Genomic DNA, 22,232 nt, shown 5'->3' with positions numbered 1-22,232 from the left:
AGCAACAATGTTTGTTTTTGCATAAAGGGCTTTAGGTAAATACTTCTGAGTTCAACCTAAAAGAAAGAATATAACTAAACTAATACATACTACAGACATTCACATCCCAGTGGTGTTTCACCTTAACCCTATTTAAGGGTTTTTTGTTTGTTTTTCACAGTGAGCTAACCATCTTAATACTTAACTCCCAGATTCCATTAGCTCAAATTAGGAGAGCCGTGACCAAAAAGTGAAAATGAATTATAAATGCTTTTGAATGTAAAAATATTGTGGCAAGCACAGAAAATGTTATCAAGAAATTTAGACTGTGCATCCACATTTGTAATCACATGACCACTCACCTATGACTCATGATCTGGATAAAGTCTTTACTCTTTAACTGCAAGTGGAGATCAGGTACTTCTTCCGCCCGGTACATTATTACTTCTAGACAGTAGGTTTTCATCACACCATGAAGTTTGGGTATCAAAAATAATACTGCGTTCACAAACCTTAACATAACCAGAAGCCCACAAAGAAAAGCAAGTTATTTTCTATTATTCCTCTAAATCTACAATGAACATACCATGTAAATCACAATATACCTGTCAGCAAGAGGTGGAAAATTCTTAACTACTTTATTCAAGCATTGAATAAACTTATCCTGTTGGGTGTTCTGATGGTGTTTTAATTGTCTTACGACGCAATCATAAACTGGATCTTCAAGTACCTGAAAATGAGAAGGACAGTAAGACAAGCATAGCCATGAAATTCAATCACCTTAATTACACATAGTTCTGCTGCTGTACTGTTCGGTTCTAGTGCATTTTGCTAGGTAAGATCCACCTGCCTCATCTTGGCATTTATGGTGCTTTGTGGCTGCTGTACAGCGACGCCTGGCTGAAACACGATTGCTGCTTAAACCATACATTTGTGAGCTTCCTTTGATTGGTTTGGAACCAACGCCTTAATTTTGAAATACAAGTTGCTTAGTATGCTTATATAAATAGTAAGTAGCTTCTCCTTCGGTATGGCAGATTTCCAATTAATGAGTATAAAACAATAGAAATTTTTAGTGAAAAAGGTGAAAAATAATCAGCAACTTTCACTTAGTGGCAAAGAAAGAAGCTGTGTATAGAATAAAATATTTGCAGCATCTTTGCTCATTTATTCAAGATACTGCTTATAATGGAACTTGGAAGACTGTGAAAGAGAAGACTGCAAGAATTCAATTTATGAAATAAGCTCTACAAACTGTGAAAGAACAACCAGAATGCAATTAAGTGGGGAAAGAAGCACGAATAGTAGAGATGGAAGTAAGAATAACCTACAAGGTCTGACTAGTAATTCACCTAGCCAATATCTTGGTATTTTTGTCTCCAATATCAGCTGCAGAATGATATTTAGAGGGAGCATATGAGCCTGGCTGCATTTTGTCCTCCTTTTTTCCTCATACAACCCAACATGCATGAGTCATTAGATTAGGAATCTTAGAGCGTACATTGTTGTCTATTGTTTTTAGAACCTGTTCATTGATTTTTTTTTGTGTGCAAGAATTTGCCTAAATTCGTCTTTGAAACTGCTGATGCTATTTAGCCCTAGAGCCTCTTCTAGCAACAAATTCCAGAAGTTCACTAACTGTTGTGTAAAGAAGTGCTTCCAGCATCTGTCTCAAACTGATTTCTGTGATGATCAAGCACTATCCCCTAGTTATACTACTGCAGGATTGAGTAACAGTTTTGCATTCACCTTACTCACTACCTAGAAAATAACTGGATTCAAAATTAAATACAATACCTTTAAATTTTACATTAAAACTTGCAAGATATTAAACATCCTCAGATACAGATATTCAAAAGGTAGTCCCAAACCTCCTGACTTGCAATTTTTTTTTCTTTTTAAAAACCCAACTTTGAATGACCATGCCAGTGTTGGGGGTTGGCAAAAGCTGAACAAAGCCTCAGAAAGAGCCCATTCACTGTCAGCTCCAAAATGGCAGGACAAAAACTCTGCACTTGGTCTACTCTCGAATTCTTTCCCTCTTGAGTTAGTATTTTAAACTTTTAACTCAATCAGTGGAACAAAGACTATCGAGTTTTAAATACATTTATTTTTGGAGCTTAATTGAGTAGTCATATAAAAGATGTACACAGAATTGAGACAGGAATGGTCAAACACACAATACAGTTGACTTACATTTTCTCTCTCAGCAATGTATTGAAGAGCAAGTCCCAACACTTCTGCTGCAGCTGCATAAACTTCTTTATACCTTAATAAGCCCATGTTGCTGGTCAAAGCCTGAAAATACCTAAAACAAAAGGAAGACCTGCAGGTAAGCCACTATTTCAGCATCCAATTTTAAACTGAACCAAAAACTCACCTGAGCTGCCCAGGCGAACAGCGACTGCTTTTAGAAGAGCTGAATACAGCACAACATGGATTTTCCACCTGCAGTGTCTCAAATACCTGCTTTGGCAATTCCTGACTCTTAATTCCCATGAAACTGCAACCCTGGGGCCCACTGTAAAGAAAGCTTACATCCTTCTAGATATTTTCCAAAATAAATGTGGTCTGCAGTTTGCAGCTAGAAAAGGTTTACATCTGACAGACAATAACAAAGGGATGATGGGACAAATGATTCCAATAAACGAACAATCCAGTTCCCATACTTCATGCTGATAAATTAGACTTGTTCTCTTTGTCTTAAGCTTTCATCAAAATCATTCACCAAAAAGCTGCATTTCTCACCTGGCACGATCTATTTCACACTTTGGGTCAAAAGGAGGTAAATTGTTAGCAAGAACAATTCCCAGAAGCTGAATTCCCACTGAATTGTCCTTTGTATCAGGGTCTCCACTAGAAAACTTTTCAAATATTAAACTGTTGGATAAAAACACAAAAGTAATGATATACATAAAACCCCCAAAATATACACACCATATCACTCAGTCTCTGTGTATATACAAGACATATACACACATACAACCCCACCAAAAGCAGCAGAAAGCATTTATTCAGAAAGTAGTAAGTATTTAGTTTCAATGAAGAAGTCTTTGCAAAAAAAAAAAAAAACAACCAAAAAAAAAGTCTAGAAAGAGACTGTAAGCCCACACAAATTCTCTGCAACAAGTTCAGGTGCTCAGCAGATCACAGAAGTCTTACTAAGAGTGCATCAATATTCAGGGCTAATACCCCAAACTGCAAATAAAATGTAAGTCTCTGCAGTAAGTCTCCTGGTTTTTTTGCTGCTGTTGTAATCCTCTACATGTTTTCCCTGCCTCTCTCCTTGTTATTTTGCAAATTAAGTTACAGCCTTTGGAGAGTTCAGTTATGTAATTCTGCTGTCAACTCTAGGGACAAAAAGCTTACTACTGCAGGTGAATTTACCTTTTCATCTCCTTTGATAACGTTCACTTACATTCTTGAAATATTGATACAAGAAAGCAACTGCCTAAATGCTTACCTGTAAGGTATGGAGAGACAGTTCTTCCAACACTCTATAACTGTCTTTATGATTTCCAGGTTGTGTCTGAACACAGCCCTTTTTTGATGAAAGGCATTCTTCATCAAGAATTCAAGCAATCTGTTAGCTAAAATCTCATCCTTAATATTTCCCTACAGTGAATAGCAGCAAAAATAAACATAGTGATGCCAACATGAAGACATATACTGTTTTATGAAAGCAAGTAAATAAGTATTTTTGAAGTTAATATCTAAAAGAAACAGTGGACTGATGTAGAAAATAATTATAAGTGCAAAATAACAGACTCACTCATTCCTTACCAAATAGTCACAATAATAATAAAAATGAATTTCACATTTCCTTACTTTGGGAGTGGTTACACTTGTCCAGGAAAGGATAGTAACTACTATTTCCACTACCATGTAATGAATTCCTTCACCTCCATTATTCCCAGAAACAACAAGCTGCAGCAATGGACCAAGCCACTGCTTTGCATAAGGTCGGAAAACCTATACAAAACAGGAGAATCAGTTATCAAGTACATATTATCCAACCATTCAATAACCTGTTTTTCAATAATCATTACAGATAAGACTGCTAAATCAAACTCTTATCACTTTTCTTAACCTCTGAAGCAACAACACAAAAATTTTAAAATAACTTTTTATTTTAAAGTATCCATAACTATATTCCTCACTTCTGCTTAGAAACCTTTAACCAAGTATTCACATAAAGTTAATTATTTCACTAAGGCCCACATAATACAGCTCTCATGCTGAAAACCTGTCCCTAAGGGATTTGAAAGAGTATGACATTCATCTACCCTTCCACTTCAGTCAGCTTTACTAAGAAAGTAGCATTCAGTGGGTAAAAAGTTTCTTTAATTAATTCTGAAATACAACCTTTTTGTAGTTTGGATTTAGAACATTTCAAATATTATACTTTGAAATCACTGGATGAAATAGGATGAGAATGTTTTACCCAAGAATGAGAGTTAGAAAACCTTTCTTCTCAGGTAAAGACACATTATGCTATCTCAGTATCTTTCTGCAACAAGAACATCATTTAGCTTGAAGGGTTTCCAGAAGACTCATCTGTGACCATTAAAAAACCATCGCATTTACTTCTGCAAAGATGGCAAGCATAATCAGCCACAGTCTTGCCCAGTATCAATGAATCAATTACTTATAGTTTACAGAAGACACATATTGTGGACACCTTCTACTTACAGAAGTAGAGTCTGGGAGAAAAAATATTTATATTACATTCAAAATACTGTCACAATCTGGAATTTTGGGCTATGAATGTCCTCCCTTTTATCATGGCAAAGTACTCAATTTGAATGCCCCAAAAGTCTCAGCTGGGTAAAGTATTTTACCCCACAAGAGTTCTTACACAGTTGATGTTATATGACCTGTCAGGTTAACAGAAAAAATATGATAGAAAATTACTCACATCCTCAGTATTAACAATAAGTTTTGCTATGAAGAGGCGAATATTTAGTGGTACTGATGGGTTTCCTAATTTGCCATGCAGAAATTTCATCCAAAGAGGAAGATCTTCTGGAACTGTCCCCTGAAATTTAAAAGAGATGAGCAACAATCAGCTCACTTCTTGGACCAAACATGCTCACCAGGCCAAAAGCCCCCAGCTCAAGCCACACAGGTCTCATAATAATACAATCAAGAAAATTAATAAATGAAGGGATTCAATCGTGACTCCCTTTTCTTGGCATAATTAGTGGAAAAATGCCAACTTTTTGGTTAATACCAACCTCCTCCACTTTGGGTGTGATCTGGTTCCTCTGCATATGTTTAATGAGAGTGGTCATAGAAGCCATACATTCATGTTGGTTAAGTTCATCCATTTCCAGTTCCATCTCATCATTTAAAACCATGTATTCTGTGGGCTCCTGGAAAAAGTGTTACTATAATTAATAACAACACTATTTTTTTTCAGTCATGATAATGCCATGAGTCATTCTGATCTTATCTGTGACTATAAAGTTGACCACACGTTCAGTGTGTGCAACAGGGAATACAGCAAATGGGTTGTGCAGACACTTCCCAAATATATGTACCAGCTGTGTACATCTTTCACTTTGTGCCAATAGATGTCAACTTCATGTTACTCTGACTTTACTACCTGCCAGGATAGCAGGATTCCCAGAAGCAGGAAGAGTTAGCTGAACCTCACAGAAATTATTTCATTTCATAGGTGAAAGAATGGGGGGAAAGCCCTGTTTTTATGGTTGTGTTGTTTCATACTGACTAGCAAACACAGAAGCTCTCTTCTGCTACACAGAGTAAATTATGAAAGAAAATAGTTAGAAATGTTACTACACAAAGCAGATAGAAAGTACATTTCTGGTTAACTTCACTGCAGCTAAACCACCTTCTTGCTCAAAAACACAGAAACAGTTTATCTTTACCAATGTTAACTGTTATTTTGACACACTTCATCTTCAGTGTCTATGATACTTTTACTTTTCTTTCTTTCTGTTTTATAGGAAATATCTATCTTATCAGTATTACTGTTGACAAGACATCTCTTGATTGAAGAAGTTTTAGAAGATATTAAATGCTGTTCTTCCAAGAGTAACAGTTAAATACAAGGTGCCACAACAGAGATAAAAAAAATAATTAAGTGTTTGATCGTTTATTTTGATACATTTGATACAAAGAGCTTGGTCAAGTGCCTTCAAAGAGCAGACCAAGAGGGAAATGAAGAAACCAGGTGCCTAACAGCAAAACACAACCATCACAGGATACTCTTAAGTGCACACAAAGTCACAAGCCACCTTTTTACAACTTGGGTTGGACTTCACGCACATTACTCAACTTTAGAAACCCAAGTAGGGCATTGCTTTTCTTCAGCTGTTGACAGTGGAGAGAGGGAAGAATGACCAACACAACACAGCTCAAGTCCCCTTCCTCATCTTCTGGAGGAACCCATTCTCAGTCAAGTAGAACAAATATAGACTAGAAATTTCTCCTTCTCAACCCCAATAAACATGCGCGATTGCTAGAAAGCATAAAGCGTTTTTTCCTCACAGCATGTAAGTCACTAAATTACCTTTCTCCTGAAACGAGCACTGCTAGCTGTGACATCTTGGGAGCTATAAGAAAAACCTTGGACTCCAGTAGAAAAATCAAACTGACTCATTTCCTCACTCAAACTGCTATCCATCATGTATGAGGCAGAAGCTAAATACTTGGGTTCATCTAAACAGGAAAAAGAATAGACCATTAGTCAAGGTAATTACAAGAAGCAAGCCTTCAGTGGCCACTAAAACTTGAGGGTGGGTGGGAACTGGCTGTTAGATGAAGTACACTGAATGTTTTTATTTGTTCCTGCTACTGTAGAAGCCAATTAGCAACACATCAATGAACACTGTATGAAAGGTAAGAAGGCATTTTTTTCGTAGTCATAAATAACTTTCATACCTGGACCGCTATTCCCTGCATCCCTGGCCTCCTTTCTAATAGCAATGTACCGCTTCTTCCTTTCCAGAGGCACCTAAACAGCAAGCAATAAAATTTGAAAGTTAGGGTGTTTAAGTTTATGGTTTGTTTACAGAAAAAATGATCAAAACCATTTAACATGAACAGAAATCCCATGTTGTAAGTGCTTATAATTAATGTTACAGAACAACAGCTAAATTACTTATTCCTACAAGCATTCATTAACAGAGTAAGTGTGCTAAAAACTGTATTTACAAGCACTGCAGGCATGTTCTAAATTTCAAGTCTGGATTTCTCTCAGAAAAATGTATTTTAAAATATTAGAGGTGTACTCCATTTTTTATTCACTACAGAATCCTCTTTCTCTGTGTGTGAGAATTGACCTGGTCTACAGTGACTACACTGTTAAAGCCATACTCATTTTTTACTTAGGAACATTAAAGCCCAGAAATTCCACTCACCCACTCACCTCAATTTCTACAGGAAATGTATACTGACGCTTCAGGTCTATCAAATTTTCAAAAATCAGCAAGTTCTGCAAACCAAAGAATGTTTGGAGATACCAAAATTATAATGCTGCACAAAATAACAATTGCTCTGAACACATTCTATTGTTTCTTAAAAAAACAACAGATCAATATACAGTATAGAAAATACAGCAGGTTTTCTCTTATAGATCAGCACTTTTAAGAAAATTTTGCTATTCAACTACTCAAGAATTCACAGCACAGACAGTGTGCTCTATAAAGAGGGCATCTCTTATTCAAGTATATACCAAGCACTGGAGAACTTAAACAATAGGGCTTTTTCCTCATGTTTCAGAAAATTGATTGAGAGTGGAGGGAAAACAGGGTAAATCTATCACTACCTCACCCGTTTCTAAACAGATGGTAAAACCTTCATCAGCGATTCAAACTGCATGAAGGGTGCAAGGAAGTCAGCTACGACTCCTTCTGTCTCACTAGGTACTTTGTTAGTGTAATTGCATGTCATCCAAGTTTGACTCTTTGATTTATTGCAATCAGGTAAAATCACTTTGTGTCTCATGCTCTGGAAGCCTTCTAACCACAACAGCAGCTTCTCACCTTTTCTGTTTTTTCTGTAAAAAGAAAGCCTTGATAAAATTTACTTTCAGTGAAGACACAACTGATCACAGCAATAGCACAATTATATGCTGCACAGTGGTACTGTCTCCTCTTCTCCAACAGCTGACTCTCTCCTGCCATGTTTTCTGTAAATGCATCATAGCATGACCTTAAAATACAAACAGGCAAGAAGTCTTTTTTTTAAGAAGCACAGGAAAGGCCCCAATCAGAGACCAGTGAATCAACACATTTCAAGATATGTCTATTATTACAGCAGTATCAGATTAAACCACCTCAGACTTGTTCAAGTTCTCTGCAGGTACACTGCGCTAAAATGGAACCATTCAGCAACGACAAAGCCAACTTCCCCAAGTATTTACACAGCAGTCCTTAATGTCAGGAATACAATGATAGGCCATTTTCAATTAAGATGGAGATATGTTTCAAGGCTTGCATAAATGTCTCTCACGGTGCTTTCCCAAGAAATAATAAATGGACAGGCATGTTAAGCTATAGATAAGCCAGAGAAAACCAGTTTAGAATGTAATTTTTATAGGTTTTTTGCCCATAGCCATTTATAGATCTTCTGCAAATCACAGCAAGAAATTCTTTAAGAGTCCTCAAAGGACATAGTATTGTAAAATAAAACAAAACAAACAAAAAAAAGAGCAGCAATTCAGGCATCTAATTTTTTTTCAGAATATTAAACAAATAAAATAATATTAAATAAATAAAATAATATTAATTAGCATATATATATTCAGTATCTTTTGTCCCCCTCTGCAGTGGTGATTAAACCAAACTATACCTACTGGGTGTGCTGCTGTATTATGAAACATAAACAAAAATCCATCCCATTTTCTCATCAATCATATAGATACCTATCCTACAACACAACCATATTCCACATAAAAGTGTAAGTATACTGAAACTGAAATTGTGAAAACACAAATTAAAGGTCAAGAATCATACTGAAAAGCAAAAATAAAACCACAAGCTTAATAAACAGAAAAAAAATGGCAAAAATAGGAGGCAAAAGTTATCCTGACATAGGATTGCAGTCTACACTAGAAATCGTTCTATCAATGCAAATTCAATATGGTGTATTTCATTTGAAATCAAAAGCTACATTGTAGATTGATTTGTTCAAGGATAAATGTAATCTCCTGCTTTATAAGGCATACTTAAAAAGTGTATCTGCCCAAAGCCTAATTAGAAATTAAAAGGAAATAAAAGAAATGGTCTTACTTTATTAGTGTCTTGGTAAGTTCATTTCCTTCTACGCTCATGGAGCCACGGTAAGCTTGGTTAATTTTAGAGTCCTTAGAGTAAACATCCTCTTTTGAAAGACGCACATACATCACTTCCAGCAACTTGTAATACCCCATTTTCTTGGTGACTTGTGTATCAAAAGTATATTCATTGGACTGGAAACAAATAAGCAAAACCTCAGAAAGAGACTTCCTGGATCCTGCCCTTCCTAAATAGCTCCACAGTTACTCTAGTTTCTACTAAACAGCCTTCAGGCTTACTTCTGTCTTCTAAAACAGAGAAAAGAGCTGATGATAATAGAACTGACAGATTCTGAGTTCCTGGGTAATACAGTTATCAAAACTACATTGACCTGCTCTTTATCAGGCGAGCTGTCTTAATTACAGTTGGCTTAAATCATTATAGTGATGTTGAAGTAAAATAAGCAGAACACCAGGTAATGGCTCAGACTCATGACACCTGTAAGCAAAACATACATACCTGTCACCATACTGAGCATCATTTATGAGTTTCTTTATGCACCTCATTTTGGTGCCAACACTTACAGCAACAGAAACATGGCAGGGGTGACTTTAAACAAGTCTTGGTTTTAGCATTTTGTTTTTAATATGGATCATTTCAGCATCTTGTTTGTCCTGCTGCCTTTACACAGCTGCATCAGCAAAACCATGCGAGTGAAGAACTACAGCAAGAGCAGAGATCTCCACTGACAACAAATCATTGCATGTAACTATACTCTGGAGGACAGGCTGTAAATAGAGCAAGGAAGATCTGTGCTCCTAATCCCTTGACTGAAGGATCTTTGCAACGATTAGAAGATGTACTTCGTTCTCTAGAAGTATGTCACCTAATTTAAGAGCTTTCATTACAGAGGCTGAATATCTCTCTCCTACAATGTAGTAACAGGCTACAGTTTTACACAGCTTTTATATTTCAAAGTTAGAATGGGTTTTTGCTTTTGACAGACCTTCAGACCACCCCTTTAGATATATATAGATAACATTTCAACTTCAGTTTTTGTACACAGTAGATATGCAAACACATATTAACTTCAAAGGAACAGTGTGTTGGGGAATAAAGAAAAGCTTCTCAGTAATAATTGAACTATGTAATTGGCACAAACTTCTGCTCCAAGATCCAGAATACTGGAAAGGAAAGAGTTTCAGTTAGTGTTTCACTCAAAGTTAAGTAAGATGTACATACTAACACCAACATTTTATTTGACCTTCCCTCATCCTAAAACAAAGTAATTCATACCTTTGTAAACCTGGAATTAAGAGTATCCATAGCCTGTACTATAATCTTGCCAAAGAATCCTCTCAGTGCATCCAAGCTGCAGTGCCACAAGAGAGTGAGTAGAGAGCGATCCACAAATGCTTGACGAGTAGTATTTGAAAGAAGTTCTTCACTCTGGAACATTTTGTGAACAGTGTCCAACAGTATCACTTGTTTGTCAGTGGTGCTCCTAACCAAGATGGAAATCTCAAGATGAAAACTCTTTTACCAGACTCCATTTATGTCTCCACCCCCTGAGAGATTTAAAATTTTAATGTCTGCATTCATACCCTCTTGGGTTATCCTACAAGACATGCAAGATCAGGATGAATCACCACTTATTGTGGAGCTCTCCAAAGAAAATCCCAGCTTCCTACTTTGCAATAGACAGTAACCTTGTTTGTATATCTTTGTTAGTTTAATCCAAAAGCAATTATTAGCTTTCTCAGTTCCTTTTCACTGAACAACATAAAAAAAATGATTTATCTGGTACATGTGAAGGATGGAGGCAAACAAGAAGGAAAAAAAGGAGACCTCACCATTATCAGGTCCTTCTGTGGCCTATCAAGTGCTCTACTACTAGATGAACTGTTGTTCTGAATAATTTTATAAAAGCTAAAATTTAAAAAATGGGGTTTGGGCATAAATTGCATGTTTTGTCCAAGAAACTATATGCTCCAAAATAGTCATTACTTAATAGCCCATCATAAATGGGAATGTTTGGTTTGGAAGTGACTGAAGACCTCTTCTGTGGACAGAGAATGTTTGTGTCTACAATTTGCCACCCTGGAAGCATTCAATTAAATAAATGTGCTATTTTATTTTCAAATGAGTTGAACAAAGTAATTCACTCTCAGTTCAAGTGCTATCAACTTAAGTGATCATGTGGTTATACAGGGATAGCAAATATAGGTATCACAAACAATTACTATCTTCCAACTGAATTCTGTTAGAACAAGCTAATTTACAGAAGGCTTTACAAAATTTTCCCAGGCATTGAAAGTGTCATCTGGAAGTTGATGCTGCTTGTTCACACTTCAGAAATATTTTGGAAATATGAAGACAAAAGCAAAATCTGAACTAAAGCTATTATGTAAAACTTTATGGTTGTGCTGGGTTTGTGTGTGGTGGAGTTTTTTTGGTAGTGGGGGTGGGGGGCTACAGCAGTGGACCCTGTGAGAAGCTTCAAGCCAGACCTGCCTCTGGCCAAGGCCTAGTCAATTAGGGATGGTGGCTTCGCCTCTGTGGTAACATGTTTAAGAAGGGGAACCTGGGCGGAGGAGTGGGAGTTGTGAGGAGGAGCTGTGATGGAAATACCTATGCAAACACTGAGGTCAGTGAAAGAAAGAAGGAGGAGGAGGGGAAGTGCACTGGATCAGACACTCCCCTGTATCCCGTGGTGAGAAGGCAGGGCCATCCCCCTGCAGCCCATGGAAGTCCATGGTGGAGCAGATGCCCACCTGCATCCCATGGAGGACCTCATGCTGGAGCATGAGACTGTGCCTGAAGAAGGCTGGGACTCTGTGGGAAGTCCCCGTTGTTGTATTTCACCACTGGGAGGACTGAAACAGGCAGAAGGGACCCGTGCCAGAGCAGTTTGGGAAGAGCTGCAGCCTGTGGGAAGGACTTATGTCAGAGAAAATTCATGAAGGACTGTCTCCCAAGAGAGGGACCCCATGCTGGAGCAGGTGAGGAATGCGTTGAGTCCTCCTCCTGAGGAGGAAGTGGTGGAACTGACCGCACCCCCCCATCCCCTGCCCCTCTGCACAGCTTGAACACGAGGAGCTAGAGAAATTGGGAGCAAAGCTGAACCTGGGAAGAAGGAAGGGGTGAGTGGAAGGTGTTTTTAGATATGATTGTATTTCTCACTGTCCTACTCTATTAAGTGGTGGTGGTGTTTGCATTAAATTGATGTTTTCTTCCGCTAATGAGTCTGTCTTTTGTCCGTGATGATAATGGGCGAGGTGTTCCTCCCTGTCCTTACCTCGATTTCTGATCTTTTTATTTTCTCCTTCCCATTCCTGAGGGGGAAGGAGTGAGGTGAGTGGCTGCATGGTGCTCAGTTGCCCTCTGGACTTAAACCACGACAATGGTGTAAATCATCACTATTACAAAGACAACATAATAGAGGAAGCACATTTGCTTCAGCAAAAATTCAAGGAGAACAAGAGCAAAATCCAATAGACTAAACTCACCTTCTGGAAATTCTTTTGAAGCTGGCTTGAAATAAGTCCTCCATGACATGTCTGTGGTCCCTACAGAGGACTTCTGTCATCAACTGCAACAACATCGGACTCTGAGACAATTCTAATGCATCTAAAAACTGGAAAGAGTAGTAATGCATAACATAAGGAGCCACACTGGATCAAATCAGTTCAATTTAATTATGTAATTATTTTTTCAATACTAATCAGAAGTAGATGCACAGAAGGGTATGTTTATTTAATGTGTATCTGTACATTAAACTTCTAGATAAACACATAACTCAAACAGAAAAGCTGATTTCCTTAGGTAAACTGAGTCTCTCTCTCTAATTCCAGATCCTCCGAAACATTGTTTCTAGACATAGTTCACCGAGGCTTCTAATTACCTATTTGTTAAAAATACTGACCTTCTTAGTGCAGTCTACATAGTTATTGTGCTTCAAGGTTCCTTTGGGAAATTCATCAGACCTCATGGGAAAATTGAAAGCTACAAGTTGATCAAGAGCATTCTTAAGGTCATTAAGTTTTTCTCCAGTCAAATTAGTGAAGAATGGGAGAATTATCACTGCTTGGCCCTGAAGGTAAAAAAAAAAAAAAATGCAGTTTCACACTAAAAAAATTGTTCTCTAACTATGAAGCAAGCTGAATAGGACCACATAATTGCAGCAGTGGCTGTGCTTACTGATTTAATGGCTCAGTGTACTCATAGAGATACATTACGGAGCTGCTCTTCTCTCAGGTGCTACTTCAGAAAACAGCTTTGGTCACTGCTAAGTAAAAGTTAATTAACATCTCATGGCTGACATGGCTATGAATAAGACCTCATCCTTCTTTTAAGCAAGCATCAATTCACGCACAAGTCACTGATTTAATGACCACCTGGCAGCTAAAGCAAGATCCCAAGCTTGCCTTATTTTGAATCCACAGGAAAGTACAAAACTCTGTCTAGCTAAAGGCAGGCTGGCAGAGCAGCAACTATGCAAAGCTGTTCCACAAGTACAAAATTTTTAATCTTCTAGTCGAAACCTTATGCTCCAGCATCTTTTGTAACTTCCACTTTCAGTATGCAGTACTTTATCTCCCTCTCCTGACCAAGCCACACATAGCAGTTAATCCATTAGTACTGGTCTCACACTTGCAGATATGGATATTAAAATCATGGCAGATGTTCATAATTTGAGCCGTAGGAAATATCACTCCTTGCTAAAAGCCTTATTACCTGTCATTTCTCAAATGAACACTTTAGAGTTCTAAACAATTTGCAACAGACAGTATTTTTTTTTCCTGAAAATTACATGTCTTTCATGTGGGCAAGAGGGGGAAAAAAAAAAAAAGAACACTTGAAACCAAAACAGGACATCTGTGATACTGTCGTCTGTCTGAAGAACAAAAAGGATGATTTACAATTTTTAGGATGTTGAACAGGAGAATAAAAACCAGAAGTGATGTTCATATTACTGTGCAAACTAAAGTAAAATTTAAGCCCAATAACAGGGAATTTAATGAATGACTAACATTCTAAACTAGGGAGGGCAGGGAAGCCACTGAAGTGAGCAATTTACCTTAAGATTTAAGCCTAAATTCTGATCAGTAAGTAGACTGGTGTAAGTATCAAACACAGCTGTAAATGCCTCATGATTGGTATTGAAAGAAACTGAAGAGTCTATCTGGAATGACAGAGGAAATAAAAAAAATTAGGATTTTTTTTTTGTTTTTAAAACTAGTCAATGAACAATAAAAAACCATAAGCTATGGAAGAGTTTATTTCCAAAAATACATTGAATTAAAAGAAAGCACATACAGAGTGATTTTGGTTTTAAAAGGACTATCAAAAAGAATTCTAAAAGCTCCTACACAGTACAAAGAAAATCATGATGTTGGATATTTTCCAGTTCAAAAAAACATTAAGCTCCCTCTCAAAGCCAGACTTCCTACTGGTCACTTCACCGCCAGCTAATACAGCAATACAGCTCACATTCTGTGTCCTAACATATATCCTTAAAACAATTCAAGTTTAAATTAACTAATTTTTAAAAAAGGAAAAAAATTCTCAATAAGTCATCTTTGTGTGTGTATTGGTGTACAGCTACAAGTTCTTAAAAAACCCCAACAGGGTAAGGAGATACATTATGTTTTCAAAACAGAGAAAGAAAAAAGACCAAATCCCCAATGTAACAGAAATTAAAGGTCTTCGAAATAAAGATCTCTCTGCAGTCTATTGATAAGGGTAGAAGTCCTCCATTGTGACTTTCTGGATGCCAACATGACAAAGAATGTTATCAGAGGCTGCTCAGTTTCAAAGTTTACTCTCTGAACTTGTACCAATTCTCCAGAAGGAAAAGAGGCAGATAAAACATGAAACCAGTTTAAAAGAGGGGGGGTGGGGGCAGAAGAGCAAAATCTAGTAATTTCTGTCTGTCCAAATATTTTTTGTGCTTTGCAAATAAAAAAAAAAAACAAAACAGATTGGTATTTTTCAACTTATTTTTTCTTTTTTTTCCAAACATAATGAAATAGCATTTCTTTAAAACAAGATATAATTCCTACAGAATTAGAAGGGTTACCTGGATTTTATAAAGCAATGCATACCTGCAGAACCTTTGCCAGCAAGGTCAAGACTGCCATTTTGCTCTCAGGAGCGGAACCTTTGGCCCACCAGCTATCAAGTCTCTCCCAGTTTCTTAGTACAGCTGTGACCAGTTTCACTCCTTGCTGCTTGCGTACACTACGCTCCCTAAAACTCAGATCTAACATGCCGTTCAAAATGCTACCAACCTGGAAGGAAAAGCAACAGGTAGATTCTTGTATCCCAAATGAAAGGGTGATAGGATCTCTTCACTGGTATGGGCAATCATAGAAAAAGCATCACATAACAATGCTAGATTTATATCTCAAAAGGATACAGAAGTCTCTGCAGGACATTAAAAGCACACACTTTTGAAACGAGACTTAGACCCAATTTACCCCTGTTCCATTCAGAGTACAATGCAGCAATTCCTTCCCGTACCTTTTCTGTGAATAAGGAGAAATAAATGATAATCCAGAATAACTTTAAATAACTCAATACTTGAAAATTTTAGTTAGTGTGAAGCTGAGAAATAGGAAAAATAGCACATATGCTAACTTATTAGCATACATTTTGAAAAGAAAAATAAACCATGGCATATCAGATATGAACTAAGTATGCTTCAATCTTTTTTCTTCAAAAACTTATAGTCACTGAGTTCCAAACCTGAATTCTGCATTCTCCTCTTGAACAGTTGGCAACACCTAATTAACTGGATTAATGTTATCAACCTTGTGATTTCACCAGGTTTGGATGAGTACAGTGAAATAAACCTATTTTTTAATCCCATATGCCACAAATGCATAAAACTAAAAAAGAGATCTCTTATCAAATGTTAATCTATAACATTTTTTTTAAATAGGCAAAGAAGAAGAGCAGACAACTGAAAAGTGTTTGTTTGACCCAATTTGGCTATTTACCTTAATTAATGAAGACTTTTACCACTACTGCCACATGTAGCCAGTGTAAATCAATAGCCCATATTTTATCAGATACAGTTTTAAAAATAAATTTATTGTGGCATGCTCTGCACAGGAAACACTATAAGTCATCACAAGAACCAGCCTTTTAAAACATATATACATCTCTCTACAATCAAATTAAACTATTTCTGGAATCACAGAAAATAATGCTCCCAGTATTTTGAAATGTTGCTTGGAAGTAACACCTTTAGGCATAAAATTCTGGATTAAAGAAAGATCCAAATATTTTTAAAAGGATAATCTTCTTTCCTGAGCACATTTTTAAGCAAAAGGGAAAGCGGACTTTCGATCTTTCTTTTTGACGCTTCTATTTGTCAGAAGCACTAAAAGAAGGTTTCTCAATTAAAACATGTTTCCTTTGTGATCCTGAAGGTTAGCTCTACATTAGTAAGTAGTATAGACCAACGGGAGAAAAATCTGTTGAGCAAAACAAGTGGTGCTGAGACTGAACACATGACAGGTACCCTGTATTTATTTCAGGTCACAGGTGGTTGCATGTGTGTATGTGTTTCTTTTTAATACTTTGATCTAGCTCTACTCTAGTCCTGTGGACTAAATGCCCATTAGTGGTTGGAGTTAATTTTCCAGTTTAGTTTTATCCGAAACAAATCCAGCCCACACGCTCTAGGACCACTCTGCAATGAAAATCAAAGCACAGTAAATGGGAACAATCAGACTTGCTTTGAAAGGGTATTCTTCATCTGAAGTACTATGCAAAAAGATCCTGAATTTCACAGATTTCAGGATAGGTAATAAGTAAGCACTTTCCACTCAGTTTGACATGAGACGACAGACAGCCTAAGTTACGTCAGGCTGCCAGAGATGATGAAGATAGTACCAGTAGGCCATGACAAAATAAATTTAAAAAAACCTATCAATGTAATGCTGTCCACAGTGCAACCAAAAGGACTTTTTTTTCCCCCCCACTACACACTCAGTTACATCCACCACCACCAAAAAACGTGTTACTTCTAATATTCACATTTAACTTTGAACCTTTAAAGAAGTCCCATACCATTTGAGGATTGCTGACAGATGATTTCATAAGCTGGACTATGATCACATCCAGGTTTTTCAGCAGCTGTTGATTGATGGTTTCTGAAAACAGGCTGTAGAAATACTGTCCATGAGAGAAATTGATCAGGTTCTTTTGGGATGCTCCCGATAGTGGCACAGATAACACTACTGTGTTCAACAGCAGACTCACTAGCTCCTCACACTGCGAAAATTAAGGTATAGAGACAGTTATCTCAAACACATTAAATTTCACTCGTTTCTTAGAAAAGCATGAGTTTTTTTTAAAGATCCTATCCCAAACTGTTTTATGGTACCAGAAGCACAAAAATAAAGCACAAACACGAGACTGAAATGCTTGTCCTCTACAATTGTCACTCAATTAAGCCAGAAAATCCTTACATCTCCTCTATAGGAGTATGAATAATACAACAGCCTCTTCTACCCAAAATATGGGTAGAAGACTATTGATTACGAGTATTAAATGATGACCGAGTATTAAAACTGGAGAACCGTATCCTACCTGGTCATCAATAGCAAAGGCTAGCTGCAGGAGTCTATCAGCTAACCGCTTACTGCTGATGTCTAATGACGGAAGAGACAGCCTTTCACCCCCAGGTGCAATGCCTTTATAAACAACTGAAAGAAGCTTAGAGCCAACTGAGAAATGAGACCCTTCATCCTATGGAAATAAACAAACAAGCAACAATGTAAGTGGAAAAAAATAACATAAAGGCCTTCCAATTCATCTGTATAGCTAATGAAAAAACCTGAATTCCAGGTCATCTTATAAAGTGATGCAAACATAGCATGGCAAGATACCTAACTGAGGAAGATTTTTTTGATGAGACAATCCTGTTGTGTACAAAGTTCAGAACAAACTAATAATTATTTGAAAATCTTCATAAAATTCTGATCCTCCCCCAGATTTTTTTTCAGGTAGTACCATTACTACAGAAATAAAAACAACAGCTTAGTCAAAACAGGTGTGCCATAAAAGGTAAACCATGCAGCTCCCTGGATATCCCCATCCTACAATTACAGCTCCAGCTTTTGTTTAGACATAGAGGATGGATGGCAAATACTGCAGAGAAATTAAATATTTTGTTACTTGTTAATATAGATTTGCTCACCAGCAGACAAATTCTCTCAGTCCTTGTGACTGTTGCATACCCTGTTTTCCTTTAATTGCCTGAAGTAAAATACAGATTCCTTACAATCAGAAACTTACTAGAAAGAATTTCGGTAATATAGTCTAGATCGTCATCCCCCAACTGCTCTATCCTGTTTTCTTGCAACTTAGACTGACTATGTTGCTTCTGATCAGCCAAGAAGGTATTCCTTTTCTAATTTCCCTCCTCACTTTGAATGTTCACTGTTTAAAAACTGTTGAAAAATGCCTCCTTTACAGGATAGTAAATCCTGGTTTTTTGAGCTTTCAGTCTTGTGAAGCTCACTAAAAGGTGGTTTTTGGTAGATTCTGGTTACCTCCAGGCCCTGGAAATTTGAGAAAGACAGACATAATCACGAAGATCATTCAAACCTCAGTATTGTGGTACTCGGATATGCAAAATAAACATAAAACATTTATTTCTGATTCCATTCAACGCCAGCTCTTCACTGTTGATCTCATTTTACACAACTACTTCATCTGATCTGTTCTCTGTCTTCATATGGGCCTTTTACACAGGAAAAAGTTCTTTACTGTATGAAAATGTATTACCGTTATTTTCTGGATAAACAATTACCTGACTGTGAAGAACAGAATGAAGCAGGCCAGATTTCTGGAGTTGCTTGCAGGCAGAAAGGACAGCACTAAACTTAACTTGATCAAAACGTGCATCTGAATTAAACAGATCAACAGAACAAAGGTCCTCAAGGCTAATGAGAAAAGAGAAGCAATAACATTACACTGGGAGGGGGGGAAGCTCCATGTGCAGCTATACACAGCATTATTTACTTTCCATTTTTCAAGGTGAGTGGCATTTGTTCTGGATTCATGCTTACCAGAAAGCCCCTACCTACCTCTGTGGCGTGATTCTTTTTTTTATGCAGAGTTTCAAAGATTCCTTATAGGGAGATTTCATCAAAGCTTTCATGAGTTTTACTGAGATATCTGGGAGATTTTTCATGACCTGCACATCAGCTGTGTTAAAGCCTACGTGTGACGGATCACACACTGTCATCACCAGAAGCTCTATAAGGCTTGCATTAAGCAGTTCCTTCTCAAGTACCTAGGAAGAATAAAACATTAAATAAAAGCTTTATGTAAAAATTAATTTAGATTTCCCTATTTTCTTCTTCATAACTTATCATTAGTCCATCTAAAATGAAACCAAACATGAAACAGCAACTATTCTCACTAAGCAACATCTTCTTTCTCTATGAAATGTCTGACTTTCAATCAATTGTGCTAATACACAGAAATTATCTATAAAAGCATACATAGGATATATGCTATCTCAAACTGCACATAAGATCTTTTAAGCCACACAAGCCTGTTTCCGTCTTGATCAACCTGTAGTCACCTTGAAATCCAGATATACACCTCTGTGCAAACTATTAGAGATTTACTGAAAACAAGAGACAGTCAAGAGTCTCAGAACTAAACTTGGCAGCGTAAATTTTGTAAGCAACTCATAAGTACTATACTTTATACAGTTTATATTGCAAAGCTAGGCAAATGGAGAGACCTGAATATCTATAATAAATTCAAGAAAGAACTGCCACAATCTGCCTTTCTGCCTTTTAAGCAGCTATCGCCTCCACATGTTTAAGGCCATCAGGAGCCACACAGAAAATATTAGTTGCAAGTACTCCATACAGAATAACAGAATATAATCTTATAGTCAACATACAGGAATCTCACAGTCAATGTATAACTGGAATATACAGGAAATATTAATTCCCCTAATCAAAACTATATCACCCACTAAAATACTATTGTGCAATACAATTCTTTTCACTTACATGCAAAGACCATAATGGTTCGCAATGCTTAGCCATCAATTTCAATTAAAGCACCACTAAAGATGATGTTCTCCAGTGAATTAACCTCACAATGAAAAAAACAAACCTTTAACTACATATAAAATTTGTACCTTTTATCCACTACAGATTTCAGTGCCTACCTTCCAGAAATCCTGTTGGCATGTTTCCAGGATCATGGTGACAAACTCTATGATTCGGACTATAATGGTACACTTGCTGTAATTATACACATCTCTCTCTTGTGGACTGAACATGCTGCCTTTTGAACTGCAATCAAAGCACTGCTCTGCTGCGTGGATATCGTGCAAAGCAATAGTTTCAAGGAAGAACTGCACAGCTTCCAAGAATGAGGATCTTTCATTTACACCTAAGAAGAATCATACTAAGTTGAAATGATACAGCAGCTCTCAACTTTTAAATAAATTATTTTGTATTTGGAAGAAAACAGTTGAACTGTGATAAACAGAAAGCCACCACATCTCACACCAGTGTTTTCGGAAAGTCCTATGTCAGTTCCAAATATTAACATTCTGGGCAGTAAAGGGTAGATTTCTACTTGCTGACCATTACAAGCACTTACTGATGATGATGACTTAGGCATGTGTAATAAAATGGATAAAAATTTTAAATCCCTAGTTTTGAATAATTTAGCCCTATGCTAACTGCATCTACCAACGAACTTACAGTATTGTTTTAAACCAAGACAAAGATGACACTGACAGACAGACTACCTGGAACTTGTACAAGACTTCATACACGAAGTTAACTATGCAACTGTACTATCAGTGACAAAAAGCATTTTGTTTAGACCTGTATAAATAATTAAAAACTTTGAGGCACCCAATGGCTACACATGGTATTACTATGCACCTGATCAAAATTCAAATACAAGGCTTTTGAACCTGATGCAGTTGAAGTATCAGGAACTGAAGAAAGGTAACATGTACAGGGCTTGAAATGAAAAGGGGACTTCTTTCATTGCTTTCTGATAGCTCCCTCCAGACATTAACAAAGACCAGGTAAACAGCTTTGGAAGGATTAAAAAAAATAAAAGTCAGAGTGAAATTAGCTGTACAGAATAATTTTTGAAGATGAGATAGAGTAAAAGAAGTCACTGGTGAGTGGACGACAAAGACAGAAATGTAAAAATATATTTCCAGGACTAAAAGGAAACGTTTTAAGATACGCTATTAACAAAGTACTTCATCCAAAAAATCCAGTACAACAACTGTCATTGAAACCCTTGGGAGAGTTTGTAAAATGAATCAATTCTACATTTAAGAGAAAAGCTTGAAGTCCAAGTCAGAAACTTATCTTGGATGAGCTTTGTGTAGCAGACATGAATGAACCTAATGCAACAGTTAATCACTCACCCAGTATTTCATGAGGTTTGATCATTTGCAGCTCAAAGAATGTATTGTAGCAGTCCAGTGCTGCTAAGAACATATCCATCCACTGCATGACAGTCTGTAAACTGAAGGGCTCTTGCATACCATGGAGAGTTGGCTGAGAAAGAATCCCAGATGGACTTTTGGCATCGCTGCCACCTCCTTCAAATTTATTAATGAGGAAAGAAACACCTTGGTTTTTTAGAACATCAGCCAGCCAAGAAGATGGAGACTTGTTTCCTGATAGGAATAGAAATATAAATGCTCTAAGAAAAACACATTTCAAACTAGCAAGGAATTAGAGGCCAACGGACTGACATGCCCAAACTTTGTGCTTTAAACTGCATCTTCTAGTGGAGAAGGTATTGGTTCTGGTTTAGCCTCAGTGATACTACTTAAATTACCCACAAGGAAGAGGCCAATTTGTGAGACACTCCTACTACTTCCCAGTCAGCAAATACTGTCTTCATAGCTGGATATGACAACAGTTCTGGGCCTGTAAGTTCTCCTTCCTGCCTGGAAGGAAGTTCACAATAAAACCTTCCATG

General features: G+C 37.1%; 1 protein-coding gene across 1 annotated transcript in view; it reads right to left on the bottom strand.

Moving 5' to 3' along the window:
• The window catches only part of PRKDC (protein kinase, DNA-activated, catalytic subunit), an 87,768-nt gene that overhangs the window by 39,284 nt on the left and 26,252 nt on the right, over window positions 1-22,232 (bottom strand). The window contains exons 31-54 of the mRNA XM_074819664.1: window positions 21,670-21,924; window positions 20,437-20,663; window positions 19,331-19,539; window positions 19,054-19,186; window positions 17,829-17,987; window positions 17,307-17,510; window positions 15,332-15,517; window positions 14,305-14,409; window positions 13,150-13,317; window positions 12,734-12,861; window positions 10,521-10,728; window positions 9,240-9,418; window positions 7,992-8,160; window positions 7,376-7,441; window positions 6,889-6,961; window positions 6,518-6,666; window positions 5,217-5,354; window positions 4,898-5,017; window positions 3,808-3,951; window positions 3,443-3,594; window positions 2,728-2,859; window positions 2,176-2,287; window positions 585-709; window positions 342-491 (exon numbers count right to left, since the gene is read on the bottom strand). Coding sequence (XP_074675765.1) covers window positions 342-491; window positions 585-709; window positions 2,176-2,287; window positions 2,728-2,859; window positions 3,443-3,594; window positions 3,808-3,951; window positions 4,898-5,017; window positions 5,217-5,354; window positions 6,518-6,666; window positions 6,889-6,961; window positions 7,376-7,441; window positions 7,992-8,160; window positions 9,240-9,418; window positions 10,521-10,728; window positions 12,734-12,861; window positions 13,150-13,317; window positions 14,305-14,409; window positions 15,332-15,517; window positions 17,307-17,510; window positions 17,829-17,987; window positions 19,054-19,186; window positions 19,331-19,539; window positions 20,437-20,663; window positions 21,670-21,924 — 3,691 coding nt within the window. The remainder of the gene's footprint in view (window positions 1-341; window positions 492-584; window positions 710-2,175; window positions 2,288-2,727; window positions 2,860-3,442; window positions 3,595-3,807; window positions 3,952-4,897; window positions 5,018-5,216; window positions 5,355-6,517; window positions 6,667-6,888; window positions 6,962-7,375; window positions 7,442-7,991; window positions 8,161-9,239; window positions 9,419-10,520; window positions 10,729-12,733; window positions 12,862-13,149; window positions 13,318-14,304; window positions 14,410-15,331; window positions 15,518-17,306; window positions 17,511-17,828; window positions 17,988-19,053; window positions 19,187-19,330; window positions 19,540-20,436; window positions 20,664-21,669; window positions 21,925-22,232) is intronic.

Source organism: Strix aluco, chromosome 1 (genome assembly GCF_031877795.1).
Source record: "Strix aluco isolate bStrAlu1 chromosome 1, bStrAlu1.hap1, whole genome shotgun sequence".
NCBI lineage: Eukaryota > Metazoa > Chordata > Aves > Strigiformes > Strigidae > Strix > Strix aluco.
This window is presented reverse-complemented; position numbering and strand designations above follow the sequence as displayed.